Source organism: Eublepharis macularius, chromosome 1 (assembly GCF_028583425.1).
Source record: "Eublepharis macularius isolate TG4126 chromosome 1, MPM_Emac_v1.0, whole genome shotgun sequence".
Lineage (NCBI taxonomy): Eukaryota > Metazoa > Chordata > Lepidosauria > Squamata > Eublepharidae > Eublepharis > Eublepharis macularius.
The window spans coordinates 67036847-67055545 of NC_072790.1; the positions used below are offsets into that span (position 1 = coordinate 67036847).

General features: G+C 39.1%; 1 protein-coding gene across 1 annotated transcript in view; it reads right to left on the reverse strand.

The window, feature by feature from the left end:
• Nucleotides 1-241: 241 nt before the first annotated feature.
• LOC129324189 (protein eyes shut homolog) overlaps nucleotides 242-18699 on the reverse strand; it is a 91587-nt gene continuing 73129 nt past the window's right edge. The window contains exons 4-5 of the mRNA XM_054971265.1: nucleotides 2466-2695; nucleotides 242-249 (exon numbers count right to left, since the gene is read on the reverse strand). Of these exons, the coding sequence (XP_054827240.1) occupies nucleotides 242-249; nucleotides 2466-2695 (238 nt within the window). The remainder of the gene's footprint in view (nucleotides 250-2465; nucleotides 2696-18699) is intronic.

Sequence of the window (18699 nt, forward strand, 5' to 3'; positions counted from 1 at the left end):
CCTATCACTCTTTTTACAAAGTGCCCCAACAGAAAATTAATTGTTGATCAATCCTAAACAAGGCAGAAAGTAAGACATGGGATATGATTTTTTTTAAAAAAAACTTTCCTCTTTGAAATAAGTTTCCAATAGAAATGTGCACATTTACCCAAATTGACTGAATTCTTTAAAAGCAACTCTATATAAACGTGTACCATGCACTCAGTTTTATACCACCAGCTATTTAAAATGAGAGTGCTGTTTAATTCCCTACAAACATGGGGAAAGGGGTTTTAAAAAATGAATACTTTCTGAAATCTGAGGCATCATTAACTAGGACTCATCATTTCTACCTCGGAGTCATTTATTGGATTCACATGCAGCATAATGATCTACTTTCAGTCAGTGTTACAGGCTTGGTTTCCATTACTTTCAGATATATTGACAATCTGGCAAGTGCATTTTTGGCTCTGGTTGCTCTGTACGTATGTCATACAATAGAAAGTCTATTAGGAAGATATTAGAGCTTTAATTATAATATGGGCAGTCTTTCATTTTGTTACACACTAGTAATTTCCAATAACACTAATGGAAACCATCCAGTGTCAACAAAAGGAGAATGCATCTTAGAAGCTGATAGTCATCTAAAGCCAAATACCAAACAAAGCAAGGAAATGACGTTTCTGGGAAGTAATTAAATAAAACATATAAACGCAAGAAAATATAAAATGCAAGAGCTATTGACTGCTTTGCCTTATAATATTAACATATTATTATTTTTTAAAGTGCCTTATTTGCTTCATACTATATGGCAATTAAATTATATTTTCTTACAGCAACCAACAGTGCACAGAAAACTCTGATTTTATAATTCAATATGCTTGAAAAAGAGAAAGTGAACTAAATTCTGTTGAACTCAACAAGATACAGGAATGCTTCACATCATTGAGTCTAATAATGCAGTTCTTCTTTTTGGTTCCCTCACCCAAAATCTGCTTCAGTCCAGTCACAGGCATTATTGGCAATGGGACTGCCCCATGAGATAGCTTTCCAGAAGATAGGAATGTTCTGTGGTACCCTGGAGTAGTGCTTCTTAGGAAGGCATTATAAGGAGGCAATATGTAATTCTTTTGGCTGTTTTTTTCCAGATGGTATTGGAATGGATACTATCTGTTTTTAGTTGATATTTTATCATTGAATTTTTACTTTATATTAAGCTATACCCTGGATAATCACCTTGTAAACCACCTTGAGTCTCCTTTGCTGGAGGAAAGGCAGAATACAAATGTTAAGATACGCTACACCTGTATTTACTGTGAAGTTCATCTACATCATATTTTTCCCAAAGGTATATATAAATAGATTAACAGTGCGATCCTAAGTAGAGATGGGCATGAACCGGAAAAAACCAAACCATGTGGTTCATGGTTCATCAAATTTCATGAACCACGAACTTTCACGAACCTGCCCCTGGTTTGTGAACCAGTTCATTTGGTTTGTGAAAACGGCACATCCAGGTCAGAAAATCATCACTTCCAGGTCAGCAGAAGTTCACTTCCGGGTCAGCAGAAGGTCTGCAGACAGTCCATCCCCTGTTTCCCTGGAAACCAATTGATTGGCACCAGGCTGCCTGTAGTGACGAACCAAAAAACGAACCAAACAAACCAGCCTAAAGTTTGTGGCGGTTCGTCAGAAATGGGATCTGATGAACCATGGTTCGCAAACGACGAACCGGCCTGGTTTGTGCTTAATTTTGGTTCGTATTTCGGTTCATGCCCATCTCTAATCCTAAATAGAATTACTCCAGTATAAGCCCAAAGCCCATTATGGGCTTAGATTGGAGTAACTTTGCTTAGAATTGCACCGTAAGTTTATGAATAGTTACTTAATACACATTTTATACAATGATTAAAACACCAATAGTTCAGGTTGGATATCTATCAAGTTCTGACTAGCAGCAGCTCTCCAGGACTTCCTTCTCATCACCTACTACCTGATCCTTTTAACTGGAAGTGCCAGGAATTGAACCTGTGACATTCTGAATGCAAAGCAGATGTTCTACCACTCTGCCATAGCCCCACCCATGATAATAAAAATAAATCTATCTGAAGAAGCTAATGGGCTTGATCCAAGCTAACTAGTTGTAGTGGTTTTACACATCATTGGTTGGATCCCATGGAAAATTTCCCCTAACAGAATGGGGAGTGTCTTCTTCCTTTTGACCTCCTCCTTTTGCTATTCCTTGGGGTTGCCTGTCCCCAAGAAGCAACACTCTGGGGTCATTTTAGATTGCAGCCGGTGGCAGCAGGAGAGGAAGTCTCATTCCATTGATGGAAATTCCATGAATCAGTGGAAATTTATTGCAGAATCTAAGTACATATTTCCATGTAAGCCTATGAATTTATTCCACATGTTCTGGTATGAACAGTAATAGCTTGTAGTTCTTTCTAAATGTTATAGGGCTGGGAAAAGTAAAACACCATTACCTTTTTCACAGAAACGCCCTGTGAAATGTAGCGGGCAGTCACACTGAAATGAAGCTGCACCATCAGGAAGATCAATCTGATGACAAGACCCTCCATTATGGCACAAATTCTGCTGGCAGATTGACAATAATGCAGGTTGAGTGGGTGAGGGCAAAGCTGACTCGCATACTTCAGACACCTTGGAAACTGTGCCAGAGATGACTGTTGAGGTTTCTTCAGATTCAGGAAACCTGCAGGATAGAATATATTTAATACAGCTGAAGCCCATCTTTTCTCAGTCATGTAAAGTGTTTGATGGTACCACTGAAAACGATTTCTACTTACATAAAAAAATGAAACAAAATCAAACAAAGTAAAATAGACAATAATACCACAAACCAATACAAATCTAAATTGCAGCAAAACCAAGAACTGCCCTTGTTCTCCAAGCAAAAAGAGTGACCTGAGCAAAGAGGTCAAAGACTCAGTGAACTGTTTTCACATTAATTTGCCTGCATGGAACCCCTGCTAGTGCAAGATTCTATGGTATGTTGGCTGTATCCACTGTTCATGTGATGCACTGGCCAGACTTAGCAGACCTCACTGTTATCTTGCTTGAACTGAGCATTTTATCTAGGAAATACTCAATCTCATCCTTAGTCATGCATTTTAGTGGATGTTTAGATATGCTGAAAACTATGTGTTGCAAGAGCCAGTGTAGTGTAGCAGTTGGAGTTTTGAACTAGAATCTCAGAGACCCATGCTCAAGTCCCTGCTCTGCTGTGGAAGTTTGTTGAGTAACCTTGGGCCAGGTTACTCAGTCTCATACAATCTCAGTTTATCTACCTCACAAGGCTGTTGTGAGGAAAATATGGATGATTTTATTGATTTATTTTATTTATTTGGTTTGACTTTTAGCCCGCCCTCCCCACAAGCAGGTCACAACAAGCATAAAACAATGAGAGGAGAAAGGTGGGGTATGGAGAGTCCACTCCCACTGGTTGCCCTGAAAGGGGCACAGTATTTTATCTGTTTTTATAATTGATTTTAAGTTGTATTTTAATCAATGTTGTCCCTCGCCCTGAGCCTGCTTGTGGGGAGGGCGGGTGAAAAATAAAATAAATACATAAACAAACAAACAAATAATCAACTGAATACACACATTTATGCTTTTCTGCTCTTCTCACTGAGTAACCCTATAGGTTTCTAAGGAGCTCCAGGGCTCCCTGGAACAAATGTTGAAAATCTGCAGCTAGTTTTTATTCCACTACACATCTTCACCATTTGGACAGGCTTCAAAAATGTGCATTTGCATCTTCTAATAAAAAAGGAAGACTGATTTCGCCGATCAACTGTAAATTAAAGAAAGTAGATTATCAAACCATTATGGTAATCAAAAGGAATGGAATTTGTAAAACAGTTTGACAAAGATCATATTGATTCAATTACCACAAAGAAGTTCATTTCCCTATTAAACTGCCTAGCATAATATAAAAAGCCTCCTGTTAGAAAACCAGATTAAGGGCAAATACAAAGAAAGTCATAAAGTGCTTCATGAGGCAGCTGTCACTATGCAGCAAGCCATTTGTGAGTGCCCTATGTGTTATTTTCTCTCAATCCGCTCAAAAGCTCAAGCCTCCCAATTCCCTAAAATCCACAGAGAAAAATTGTGCAAATGATTCAATATTTGATATGAACTACCACATGGACAAACTTAGGAGTACTCTGCGGGAACCTTAGGATTTCCTTGAAGATGGGTAGCCATCTACCCCCAAGTGGGTAGCCATATTGGTCTGTAGTAGAAGAGCAAGATTCAGGTCCAGTAGCACCTTAAAGACCAACTAGATTACTTTTGAGAGTAAGAACTCCAAGTATTATTGATTCAGGGCATGTACAGAGTACAGAGTTGTCCATCTCCATTCAGAATAATGCCTAAACTCATTCATCATTTTGAATTCCATGAACACATGCAGAGAGCAGTCTGTGAAGAGGATTCAACTGCTCCTTCCTATGCAGTCCCTCTGACTCCCAGGTTAAAACTTCTGGGTGCTGCTGTAGTTCTTTTGTTTCTTTTGGGCTCCCTATTTCCTGCTGCAACATGTTGATGTGACACTGCTTCCTAGTTCGCAGAGTGGAGACATTTCCCCATTTCTGCTGAGCCACGTGGAGATATTGTGTGCACATGTGGCAGCAGAAAGGGGAAAACTCTCTTCTCCCACACTGTTCTTGCACAAGGAAAAAAGCTTGGGAGACAGGCAGGGGCTTTCCCTCCTGCATGGCAGCTTTCTGGGCTATTTGCATACTATTTCTTCTTCTTTTTATAGAAGCCAATCTGTCTGTGCAAAGCATAGGTTGGCTCCGTGGACAACTCATAGAAGATGTGGACAATGACTGCCACTGAAGTCTTTATCTATGGTGTCTTCCAGACTGCAGCCATGGCCCATTTTTTCCCCTTGCCTCCCAGCATCTCCAGTCACAGGGCCTTCAGAGACACTCCATTTTTTTTGTGCTTCTCTCCCCCCATCAACTCCCCCTTTTCTTTTGTTAATTGCCATGAGATCTACATTCTTTATACAACAGCCTATTCCAAAAGAACTTTATAAAGGAATCTTTAATTCACCTTTTATTTACGTGTTTATATTAATTCCTTTCTGTCACTCTTGTTCAGCATATGGAGGACCCCCAGTCAGAAGTGATTGCTGTGTGAAACTCTGCTTCTTCATACTTTTTTGCTCATTCTCTCTCTCTCCTTCCAAGAAGGTAAATGTTTTTAAGATAAAGTAACTGATGTGCTTTTTTTTCCATTGAGTGACTAGAGGATAGGAAGAAATTTTAGGAGACTTCATAGAGTTCTAAGGTCCCAATTAGAAGTTTTTCCTAGAGTGTCCATCTCACAGTGTTTCTAACCTTGATATATTCTCTCTATTTTGAGATCTTTGCAATAGCTAAACAAAACACTAAACAATGTTTTCATTTGAGCTGTTAATATACAAAGGAACAACTTTAAAAGATCAAGCCCCTGTGACTGGCTTGATACAGTTCAATGATTGATATTTGAATATTTTAAGTTTGCTTTATTTTATCATGCTATATTTTGAGGTGATCTCAAAGTGATTGATGGACTCATCTTTTGTGGTCTTAGTTTCTCAGTAGGATTTGAGTTCAGTGGCCTCTCAGAGATCAACAAGATTTTCAGGGTGTAAGCATGCAAGAGGCAGAACTCCCTTCTTCAGACAGTGTTGTTTTAAATTATTTGATGTTCAACAAATTTTCTACTTTCCTGTGAATTCCTGGAGGACCACTAGGTTTTTCTTTACCAACTGCTTCAGGATTTTCATCAAATATGAAATAAATAAAGTGCAAATTCAGTTCTACTGTGTTTCCCAGATTCACAGTTTGTGCATTTTAAGCATGCAAAATAATATGTGGTCGATTGAGGACATTATAACAAATGCCATGCAGGGTAGCTTATACCAAACACAATAGCACCAAGCTGGCCTTATCGAAGCAAAACACATGGAACTGTTGTATAAAGCCAGATGTCTTCAGCAGATTCAGGCTTTGAATAATGCCACACAATTAAAAAGCACAGTCACCATTTATTTTCATTACAGGCATTTCAATACAGTGGACATTACTTCCATTTTGTGATGTGAGATTTTGTCATTCTTTGTTTACTAAACAGTCAGAGTTAGAGGTTACTTCACGTATCTTAAGCCTTTATTAGGGAAATTAAAGTAAAGCGTCACACAACTCTCATATAAGGATGTATAGAAGATGGTCACATTTGTTTTAAAACTTTGTGCTCTTCTTTTCTAATAAATCCTCAGAGTGGCTTACATCCCAAAAGTCATCATAACACGTTTAAAAACATAAAGAGTAGCAGTACAGTCCGAAAGAACAGCTATCCCAGATGGCTATTCAGTTAAAATCAAGTGTGATCATAGACAAGTTCTTACTGTTCATATTAAATCATAGATTGTGTGTTGCAAACATCCTCTGTGAGCAAGACATTCCACTATTGGGCATTTCCTGAAAATGCTGTGCCCCCTGCAGCTACTGGCCTTACTTCTTGAATGAAAAATAATGTGTACTAAGTTCCTTTCTGCTGAGCTTAGCGTGTGTAAGGCTTGGATAATAAGGGTTTAACAGGTTAACACTAGCATCTTAAATGGCATCCCACATAGGGGTATGCAGCAAAAAAACCCCATTATAGTTTGGATCTGGATATCAGGAATAGCAAAACTGTTCAGTATTCCTAATATATGGGTCAGATTCTTTATTTGGATTGTGTTTTATTAGAGAATCCTGAATGTTTTTGGCCATTGTTACTATGGGGGGAAACTATCCACGGGACAGAGGGTATTCCCCCCTTCAAGTTGCAGGAACCTTGGCCCAGGGATCCAATTCTATGGACAACTGAACAAGCTGCCCTCGGCCACTCTCCATTTTTCGTATGGGGGAAAACATTCCAAGGCTTTCCATAGCAAAGAAATCTGAAGCAAAGGCAACCCCTGACCAAAAGCCAGTCCAATACAAATTCCACTTTCAACGCAAGCTGAATAAAAAAAAAACCCAACAGAACCAAACTAAAGCAAGGACACCAATATCAAACCAGACAATCCCACTGTGACAGACTGCACTTTTAAATCTTAGAAGTGCTGTAAAAATAGCTGAAAGACTGTGAAGGGTTAACAGTTCTTAGAAACTGAAAGCTTTGAGTGGCAGACTACTCCAAGGAATCTGATTGGATAGCATGAGCTGAACAGAGAAGGACTTCTGAACTGGATGCTGAGAAGAGGGATGTCTGATTTCAGTCCTAGCTGAGAGAAGTTGAGTACTGAACGTTTCAAGATTCAGCCATGACTGAAAGCAATTTAACACTGACAGGAGAACTGGGGCAAAGTTGGCAAAGAAGTTTGGGAAGTAGGCACAGGTTCTCATTTGGGCCAAAGAAAGGAGCTAGATCTTCTAGTGAGAAGAGAATTTCCCTACCCAGTCAAATAAGGAGTTAGCTCTGAAGAGTAAGAGATCTCTGGCCTGGTGTGGTTAAAAATTGCCTTTGGGGACCTTAAGGGTCCATTAAAAACTCAAAACAAGTACTGATGTTTCAAGAGAAGGGATTTGGGTACTGGAAATAGGGTACCAGCCTTCTGGAAACCAAAAGAGTAATAGTCAATGAATAATTAAAGAAAGTGTACTAGAGTGTTTGCAAAAACACTGGAATAAAAGCATCTCAACATAAAGATGTAAGTAGCTGTGAAGAGTTTAAGAAACTCTCATTAGTCTGAAAGATTAGAGTTCAAGTGTGTGCATGTACTGATTTTATCTCAGAGTTACCTGTATTGAGTTACCTCAGAAATTTTCAACCCTGATTTCACCTGACCTTTCCCATCTATGTTAAATAAAATACTTTGTTATTTTTGAATTTAAAATGCCTCTAGTGCCGTTTAAGTTGTTTAAGTCCATCATACCCACTAAAACCAAACTGAAGCAGGGGGTGATGTAAAAAGTAAATATACAGCAAACAAACAAGCAACTGCCTAAGCAATTCCTTCCTACAAGAAGCAGCAAATAAACAGCAAGTAACCACCTCACAAGAAGTAATAAGTAAATAAAAAGCAAGCAACTGCTTAAGCAACCCCCCCCCAAACGCACTAGCAAGCAGCAAAGCAAACAACTCTTGTCTTTAAATTAACACAACCAGAACAAGTTATCTCGCCAATGCACACCCACTGGCCACTCACTTACTCTGCCTGAAACAAAGTAACAAAAAAAAAAAAGCTTGGAGAAGCAGCCAGCCAGCTTTAAACTGGCTGAGCTGCCTTTGACAGACAAAACCAAATAAAACTGGTTTTATCCATCATTAATGTATTCAGTATCCCAATTTTATTCTAGATTCTCTCATTTGATTTGGTATACCCCAATAATACCAATTTAGCCATTATCTGAATATATATTTGGTATATCAATACTGAATCTCACATCCCTAATCAAGAAGCAAATTGACAACCAATGTAAATCGGCAAGAATCATATGATTCCTCCCAGTGCCGCCGGGAAGATTGGTGTCTGCTTTCTGTACCATCTGAAGCCTCCAAAATGTTTTCAAGGGAATCACAGTTGTTTGTCTTCAAGATTAAAACAAAGTTTGTCTGTACCAGGAAGGCACAGCTTCCCAGATACATCATTTTAAAATTCAGCTGCGTTGTTCTGTAGTAGGAGATAAAGATTTGGGTCCAGGAGCAGGTTGGTTTCTAAATTGCTGCTGGACCCGAATCTTGCATATGAAAACAGGCACTCCTGGCAAACACTTGAGAATTCACAAACAACTCTAGTCCCAGGAGGATCTATGAAACTGATCGACTAGGACAGTCATCATCTTACGGATGAATTTTTGATTTCTCCGTTCCACCCAGAAAAAGCATAATAAAGAATAGTTTGAGAAAGCAAAATTCTAGGCTTGATTAATTGCACTGCTTTAGTTCTTCTGACTTGCCAGCTAAGGGTCCACTGCTCTGAATGTCTTTCAGAAGAACTGTGCCCAGCTGCTCATGTACCACTGTCTAACATTCCTTCTATACCTCCTTTTGTTTAGACTTTAATTGCAGAGACCATGCTTGTATAAGCTCATTAATGGAGTAAACATCTGCAACAGCATTCAGGATTCATTACAACTACTTGGAATGAGTTAACAGTTTCAAAACAGTTTACCTAAAGTGTTTATTTCAATAAAAATCTGAGAAATGTTTAAATGTCATTTAGTAAATGAGGTGTTGAAAGTTTCAAGAATTCATAGTAAAAACACAGTTTTAGCAAAGTTAAAAAATATTCAATATATTTTAATAAGAGCTAGTGATCAATCTTTCTTCTTTTTATTTTCATCCACTGTTATTTATGCACTTCTGCAATGCTGAAACAGAAATCAGAAACTAAATATTGAGCTAAAACTCTAGGCATACTTATATTCTAATAAAACATATTGAACTTGGTGGACCTTGCATAAGGTTGGGCTGAAACCAATCTATAGCATGTTGCAGATGAGGTATTATTTTCAAGAACAGATTTTATTTATTTATTTATTTATTTATTATTTATTTATGTCATTTATAGTCCACCTTTCTCACTGAGACTCAAGGCAGATTACATAGTGTGAGATTAGTACAGTTAGTATCAAAGACATTTCCATACACAGTGCCATAGGATAAATATAGTTTACAAAGCAAGGATCCAATGCAGAGTTGAAAAATTGCTGAAACAGAACATAATAAATTCTAGGACTGATATTAGACAACATAAAGCACAGGTATATAGGAGTACAAATTTAAAGCAACAGATAATATGTAAGGTAACATAGTGGCAAAGTCTATGGTTCCTAACTCATTAGCAAAGCATCTGAGACCCCCCCCCACTCCCTACTGCCCTCCTATAAAAAGCCTTGTTGAATAATTTGATTTTGTATCATTTGTGGAAAGCCAGGAGAGTGGGGGCTCTCTTGGCCTCTTCAGGTAGGCCATTCCATAGGGTAGGAGCCACCACTGAGAAAGCCCATGCTGCTATTGATTTCACCCATGTGAAGGCTGATACCTGCAGGAGACCCTGTTCAGATGAGCAAAGCTGCCGTGGAGGGACATTGGGAGGGAGGTGGTCACATAGGTATGCTGCACCAAGGCCGTGAAGAGCTTTGTATGTGATAACCAATACCTTGAACTGAGCACAATAACTGATAGGCAGCCAATAGAGTGACTGTAGGATGGGAGTGATGTTCATGCTGTAAGTTGAACGATATCCTTAGTAAGAAATGTAATAAAGCTGAGCCCACACTTATACTCAATACTGAAAGGACTAAAGGCATAAAAGCCATATTATGGGATTCCCTGCCAGAATAGTTCAGTCAGGTAATTCAATACTCCTACAAATTTCTGTTCACAGCCTAATTCCCTAAAGAGATGGCAAAGAAGGAAGTGGGGGAATCTAGATAACTGAAATTTGGGATATAGACAGGTGACATGTATCCCCCATAACACTTCTATCCTTATTATTAAAGCTACCCAACAGTTGTTTCCTGTTCTTTTGCCCTTTCTTTTCCACAAAGAAATGCCAAGTGACATCTAACAAGTTGTCTAAAGTTTTCAGAACTTGAAACAGACAAACATCAGAAGAAGCTGGGGCGGGGGGGGGGGGCAGCAGTTTTGTTCTTCTCTTAAAAACCTAGCTTGTCCCCAGTGGAGAGACTTTTGAGGAAAATCAGCTTGTCAGAACTTGTGGGCTCTGTAACTGTTAGCTATAGAGACTGAAGCCTGTCTTGGGCCTACCACAGCAACCTACCTTAGCACAGCTAATGATTACAAAATGATTCCAATGATTCTATAGTCTTTATCCATAGAACTTGAGGGAAATTCCCAAAGTGTTGCAACCACTGTAACATTTCTTCCAGAAGCTTGCCCAGAAGTGACATCACAACATCTACATCATTGTCTCCACACCACGCTCTTTCTCCCTAAAAACTCCTGGGGTTTGCCAGAGAAGACAGTTGTCTCAAAATTAGAAATTATTTCCAGACTACAGAGATCAGTTCTCCTGAAGGAAATGGCAACTTCTGAGGAACACTCTGTGGTATCACATCCTTGCTGAGCTCCCTCACCTCCTGATTTTTGGCCTCCTAGGGAATTTCCCAAGATGGAGCTGGCAACCATAGTTACATACGATTCATTGCAGTAGCCAGCATGCCTTCACCTCAGTAGGACCAAAAAAGAAAAAACTACTCAAATTTGGTGGGAGTTTGCCATGTGGCACTGTATAGTGGGCTAAGCCACATGTTTTAGTGGAAACTGCTGGTAATCAGATTCATGGTAGCACCCCCTATATCTTTTTTAGTTTAAATGTACATATGTTTGTAACTGATTTTTTATTTTAACTCTGAGCACGTGGCTGTTCACAGTCACTTATTTCGGTAAATATGTCTTCCCAGCTTGTTTAGCTGCTATATGAAGACAGCATTCATGGTAGTAGTGAATATTTACAGAAAACAAAACATCTGAATATATAAACTGATTCATTACAAAGATTATTTTGAAGTGAAAACAACACCCAATGTTTAATTATTATACATGTCTGTGCTACTGGTATTTTAATTAGACTTGGATTCTTTCTTTCTTTCTTTCTTTCTTTCTTTCTTTCTTTCTTTCTTTCTTTCTTTCTTTCTTTCTTTCTTTCTTTCTTTCTTTCTTTCTTTCTTTCTTTCTTTCTTTCTTTCTTTCTTTCTTTTTAACATGCAGTTTGTGTAGCTTGAGATGAAGTAGGTGGCATCAAGTAATTCAAACCTAAAATTTCAAACTAAGTATAAAACAGCTGACGACTGTTTCCACTAATGGTAACATCTTCTTATCTCTTGAAATAAGTGACATGCAACAGCTGTACCAGATAGAAAAGCAGAGTTTTTGGCATTCCACAGATCCTCTCTAGAAATGGCTGACAGAATGAAAAAAAAAAAAACACTTTATATCAAATCTGTAATCACACAAACAGATGCTTGTAATCTGTGTTTGTAGCTGATGGAAATTTGGCTTCTGTAACCAGCAGAAAATTTATGTAAGAAAACCTGGCACTTAGTCCTACAGCTATTGGGGGAAAAAATGAATGTATACTATAGAAAAATTTTGTTCAGGTAGGTTGAATTATAGCAGATTTATTGCTCATATCCAGTCTACTGATATAACCGATCAGTCTGTTATACTATAGGGTCCTCATAATTTCAGGTTTAACAAGTCACTGACAACAAAGTGTTCCCTCATGTAATTCTATGTAGAAAATGGAGGACAGATGTCTTTTAACTTCTAAGGAAAATGCTTTGCCTCTCCCCCTGTAGATATGGAAAAGATCTGGAACAAACCTCATGAAATGTTCTTGTTCAAACCTGAGCATCATAGAACTTTCTGAGGTTTGGTATTAAAAAAAAGCATTGCTATGTCTCTGATGTGGGCTCATTGGTGTGTTCCACATCCTACATGAGGCCTGAATGGAAACCATCATTAACTTTCATCTGTTGCTCAATTTGGACAACATGGCAAATGAGTGAATGCCCATAGGGGAAATGGTAGTAAGATTGTAGTACATGCAGCTCAATGCATCTAGATGCAGATGGTCAGCTTTAACACATATAGGCCTTTGCACACATGTATTCATGCTCCCTAAATGCTAAAGTTACTCAAGTCTAAGCCCATTGATCTTAAGTAATTTTGCACTGCAAATGTTTAGTATAAGACTTTCCCTGGTCTAATTTATGAGGTGGCAACTCTTACCCCATTCTGAAGTGGTAATACTCAGCATTCTATTACCACAGAGTCTCATCTCGTTCTACTTAAGATGTTACTGAAATTTTGGGACAAGCCTGGTTGAGTTCAAACCTTTTTAAAGGTTTCTTAATATTTTGTGTCTTTTCCCACAGCATTAATAATCTTGATGGACATAGTACCATTAAAACTGATGCCAGCTGATGCATTAATTGCCTATAAATGGCATAAAAACAGCATATAATGTGAAAACAACTAAAGGAAACAAACAGAAATGGAAAATTTGCCAAAGAAAATAGATGGGACCAAAGTGGTCTTCTTTACTATGTATTTTGTTTTTATAAAGCAAAATACGTATTTATACATTTCTGTATTCTGTGTATTGCCTTATTCTCTGCAGTATGGTTCTCTAGAACTGGCCTCACAATGAACACAGGTCACCTTTGTCAAAGGAACAACTGTGTTTATTCTTGTGGTTGTATATTTGCAGAAAATCAGCAGTGAGATCTGAACAAAAATGATAGCTCAACTTGTAATATTCAGTAATCAATTTCATGTTTTATTATAGTTCCAGGGTACTAGAGTCAGGAGCAATACCAACTACATCAGGTTTTAGAGCTCTGGGTAAACTAGATGAATAAAATTATATTTTGTTTACTTTAAAAGACCCTTAGCATATTGCCTGAATGATTGTGGCATCATAAACAGCCTCCAACCCACTATCTTTCTTTTCCAATAAGAAAAAAGGAAGCAGAATGGAATTGATCTCTGATATTTTAGTTTGAGTTTCTGCTACTTTGACGGAAGCTTATATGTCCAGTGGAACATAGGGGAAACATGTGACTGATATTCGCATTGTCAAGAGCAATTCGCTTAATTCCTCTTTACCCAATTTTTCCTTTAAATCCAACAATCCATTTCTTTTCCTCTTTTTAAAGAATCTGGAGTCAGCTTCTAATCAATTTTATTTTGATAAAAAACAAATTTGAAGAGAGGAGAGGCAGGATTGGAAGGTTCTGCAAAATTTCAGAATTACACTCTGTAGATTCTCAGAGGCAGGTAGTATCTTCCCAGCATTTTCTATCCTCCTGCTAGAGTCCAGCCCTGTTTTGTGTAATGTAAAACAACTACAGGAGTTTAAATTACTAAGGGATACATTGATTTCTTTTCAAAGAGAAATCCAAGAGAAATCCCTCTTTTAAAACATAAAAAAGAGAAAAATAGGTATCAGTCTAGGAATGCCAATTGCCTGCTTCAGGTGGGCAATATCCCACCAATGGATCCTCCTACCCACCCTTGCTTCTTGGCCAGTGGGAGAAACAGTGGGCTGTGGATATGATGTCAAGATACATTGCCAATGGCATGTATAGCTAAAAACCTGGATGTGATGTTAGATGTCAGCCAACATTCTAGAAACTCTGTGGGTATTGGTATTTCCAGGGTTTTTTTTCTGGGAAAAGAGGTGGCGGAACTCTCAAGAGGAAAATGAGGAAGAAACACATGGGATTCTTTGAAATCATATTATTTTCAAGCACTATTGCCGAGTATTTTCAAGAGATGCCAGAATTCCGTTCCCCCGCGTTCCCCCTGAAAAAAAGCCCTGGGTATTTCACTTTCCAGAGTATCAACTGATACACTGACATCACATCTGAATTTTTGCCAGGACATGATGTCAGCACATAGCCCAGTGTCATTTCTGCCCCTTCCACCACCCAAAGCTCCAGAGGATGCCTGGAATCCCTAAATCTCTTACTGTATCTAAAAAGGTGAATTTCAGAAAAAGAAATTCCCCTCCCTATAACCATGCTACTCATGAATGATCAGAAACATGGAAAAGAAAGTGTTAAAATACCCAGAATGCCTTTTTTACAATCTCTGTTTTGATTGTGCAATAATCTATGAATTGTAAAAAGCATATAACAACAGGCAGGAGTCAACCCAATTCTGAATTACAATATCGTAGCTAAACCCTTGAGTTGGCTGATACATTTAGTGCTATTGAGTTGGGATTGACCTAATAAGGGCCCAATGGGAAGAATTATGTTTGTCCTACACATTAAATATGTTTATGTAAAATTGTAAAGCTGCAATGGGGTTTCATAATAGATGGCATCACTGGATTTGCCATTTCAGTGGACTCCACAATCATAAAGTATGTCTCTATGGCAATGGATCTGCCCATGTACTCTAGCTGTTAGAGAATTAAAAGCTATAATTTTATGGTGGCTCTGAGTAACAATACACAAGTGGCAGCATTAGAGATGTGAGAGAGTATAATTCTCTTTGTACATTTTTGTTGCCTTCTCAGTCTCCTCCAGAGAGACTTCAACCCAAGATTTTTCATAGAGATTAACCTGTTAAAACTCAATATGATCTTATTTCCTAATTAAATATACAACAGTGCTCCAAACCCCAAGGGCTCAAAGATCCCAAAAAGGAAGGGAGGGAGGTGTTGCAACAATGTTAATAGTACCCACATAAGCTTCACCAGTTAGTCTCAACACTGCATCTCTATCAAGTTCTCATTGCAACCCCCCCCCCCCACACACACACTGCATTTAATTCTGGAATGATAAGCCATCAGAATGTCTTTTTGCCTCTTAGTTTTGAGTCACCTGTCATAGAGATGGGCATGAACAGAAAAAAAATGAACATGATGTTCATTGTTTGTTGCCATCCATGAACAGGGACTCACGAACAACCACGAACACGGCCCTGTTCACAAACATGTTCATGGTTGGCTGTTCATGGGGGCCAGCAGCCTCTTCTCCAGCCATCATCCAAGTCAAGATCCCTACTGCGCCACTCCCAGAAACCTGACCTGAGCAGACACCATGAAAGGTACCAATAATAAATAATAGCTTGGCCCCAGAGCCTGGCAGCAGCCTTGGAACTTGAAGGGCTAGATCCCTACTGCACCACTCCCAGAAACCTTACCTGAGCAGGCAGAAGGAAAGTTACCAATAATAAATAATAGCTTGGCCCAGAGCCTGGCAGCATCCCTGGAACTTGAAGGAGTAAATCCCTATCCCACCACACACAAAGAAAATTCAAGCTCCAATGCACTCTCTCTATCAAAATGCCAACAGCAACTCTCTCCCTCTCCACTGTCTGCAAACTAAGCCAGAGCTGGGAGCCCCCATCTCCCCTGCTCTTTGCTCCCTTGTAAGAAATTTGGAGCTCCACACTTGAAAGGAAGACCTGCCTATCAAGCTAAATTGGGTTTAGATTCGGGTTTCCAGGGCAACAGCAGGAGTTCAGACAGAGTTCAGACAATCCCTGCCTCAGTTGCCAAGGGAATTGATTGCAGGTGCCAGACTGTCTGGCTTGACGAACAGCAATGAACAGCAACGAACAATGCTTGCAAGGACCACCTGTTTGTTTAGAATGGGGCCTCATGAACAGCTTGTTCACAAACAGCAGATTGGGCTGTTTGTGGCTTTTTTTTTTTGTTCATATTGCTATTCGTGCCCATCTCTAGTCATAAATAGTTGTACATTTCTATAAACTCAACTTCCAAACATTTAAAAAAACCTTAGATTACAAGTCCCCATAAGGCAAGCATAGCTGTATTTGTGATTCTTTTTGTCCTGTCTGTACAGGACAAAAGATACTCAAGGTCTGTCTACTGCAGTTGTGCTGTAGAATCCATAGGCTTCTAATTCTGCCATGTGTGTTTTACTAATTCCCATTTACATATCATTTCTTTACCAATAGATGAATCTCAGCCAATAATAAACCACCACAGGAGATGGAAGAAGATGAGAATAAGCATCACCATATACACTATGAACACGAGTGCTGCATGCAGGCATCATTTTTAATTGGTATTAAGTCTCAGTCCATCTCCTCTTAAGGAGAGTGACACTCCTCTAAGCCCTTTAACTTCAGTGGAATTAAAGGGCTGTGCCTCTGGTTAAGAATTCACTGAATGTGTGTGAATGCAGCCTGCTGCCAAACTCATGCAATCCTCCACTCCTTCTCAAAAGGAGAATCTATTACAAGTTAACTTTAATTGCCTTTGATGTTATAATGCAGATATACAGATTAAGTGGAGTTTGTTTCCTCCAATGTCACAAATCAGGAAAGGAAAAGTAACTCTGATGAATCTGTTTGCCTAAATTGGTGAATCATGAATAATTGGAGCAGGTTGTGTTGGCAGTCAGACCCCCTCTTCATGCTGAGAGGGCAGTTTATTGATGGAATATCATAAACCCCTTCCTCATAGGCCATAAGTCCAAGGCACTACCTGGCCCAAGGCAGGGTGAATACCAATGGGGAAGGAGCATGGAAAATTACTGGAAAATGAGTCAGAGGGGGTTGACTGACTGACAGCCATTCATGCTCTGGAGAGACACAGAGATCATGAGCTTTCCTAAGAAAAGCCCTGTCTAATGCCTTCTTATATCTTCCCTCATCCATTTACCCTAACCAAAGCTATTCAGCACACCTGATACCTTTCCCATCTGGTTCTTACCAGGTTACCAAGCAATATTTTCACCTATAGTCTATCCCAGATTGTCACTTCAAGCCTCTCCCAATTTATTGTTCTACTTCTGGACAAACCATTAAATTATTGATTTGGGAAGCAAGACATCAGCTTGCCCCAGGGAACATCTTGCCCTATAACTGGGCTTTCCCAGCCATGTGCTGTGCGTTCTGGAACCTATCCATACACCCCCAAATTCACTTGGGCCTTCTCTTCCTCTTCTTCATGAAACGATGGTCATTTTGTTGCCTTGGCAGACCTCTGCTCTTCGAGACTGGTAATTATCATTCTCCCAGGAACTACTTTCTTTCTCTTTCCTCACTAATTTCTTCTTAGTTAGCCCTGTATGTGTGCTGTATGTATTTGTTATTGTCCTTTTTATTTCTCTTATAATAAAAAAAATCCTTTCCTGTTCAACATTTGCCTGATTTGAGAGTTCTCTAAGGGAATAATCCCGTAAACATTGGTGGAGATTCTTAGTTACCCCTTCTTGATTGCCTCTGTAATGCTAATTCCCCCAACCAATTAAGGAGACATCCTATTTGGGTAACAGTTGGTAACTGAGATTCTACATGTGAGAAGAGAGAGGGGAAGGAGGGAGTCAAAAACATGAGCCTAGCAACATGCCAGGCTTGAGCTTGTCACAACTGATTGTTCAATTAAGTGACATCATGCCATCGCTGATAGCTGCCCTCCCATTCCCCACCCACCCTTGGTCTCCTGCTGCTTGCTAAGCAACCCTTACAAATGATGTATCACAAGCAAGGCTGAAAAAAAAAGTGGACTTAGCTTTGAAAAAGTGTCAAGAATGTTTTGCAACAAGGCCACAATCTTAGAAAACAAGATGGAAGAGAGAGAGAGAGATGTAAGCACCTGGTGTTTTTATTTTTTATTGAGTATAGAATCTTGAGTGGGAGGCCTGGCAGCCCTAATTTAAGGCCAGATTAGCAGCATCAAAGTAGGGGGTTATCTTTAAGCTCTTTCACTTGCCGTTCCTTCCTGTTCTGGTATAATAAATATGAAAGACTAACAGAGAAAAGGTGCCCTTGAACAGTGTTGCAGGGCGCGTTTCCTTCATCAGTGGATAACAGCAATGGATTGAAAAAAACATGAAAAATGATAAAGGAAGTATCTAGATCAGAGGGAACTGTTTTAGTTTCACGAAATTAAGCAGCACTTTCAACAAGATAGACAGAAGGGCATATGCATCCTCTGTCTCTTTCACAAATTACTGCAGTAATTGTAAAGCCCAGCAATTGCATTGGCACATTCATAGAAGACTGATAAAGTGGACCCAATCACGTTAAAGAAAATCGATCAACAGATAACAATCTATATTTGACTTTTCCTAACTTGACTGCATCGTACTTCAAATTTTGGCCCGTTCTAAATATATCAATTTGATCATGGTTACTTGCAAATTATAGGCATTAGAAATGCTTTTATCTGTCACTGCATCTTTCTCAGCACTCCAA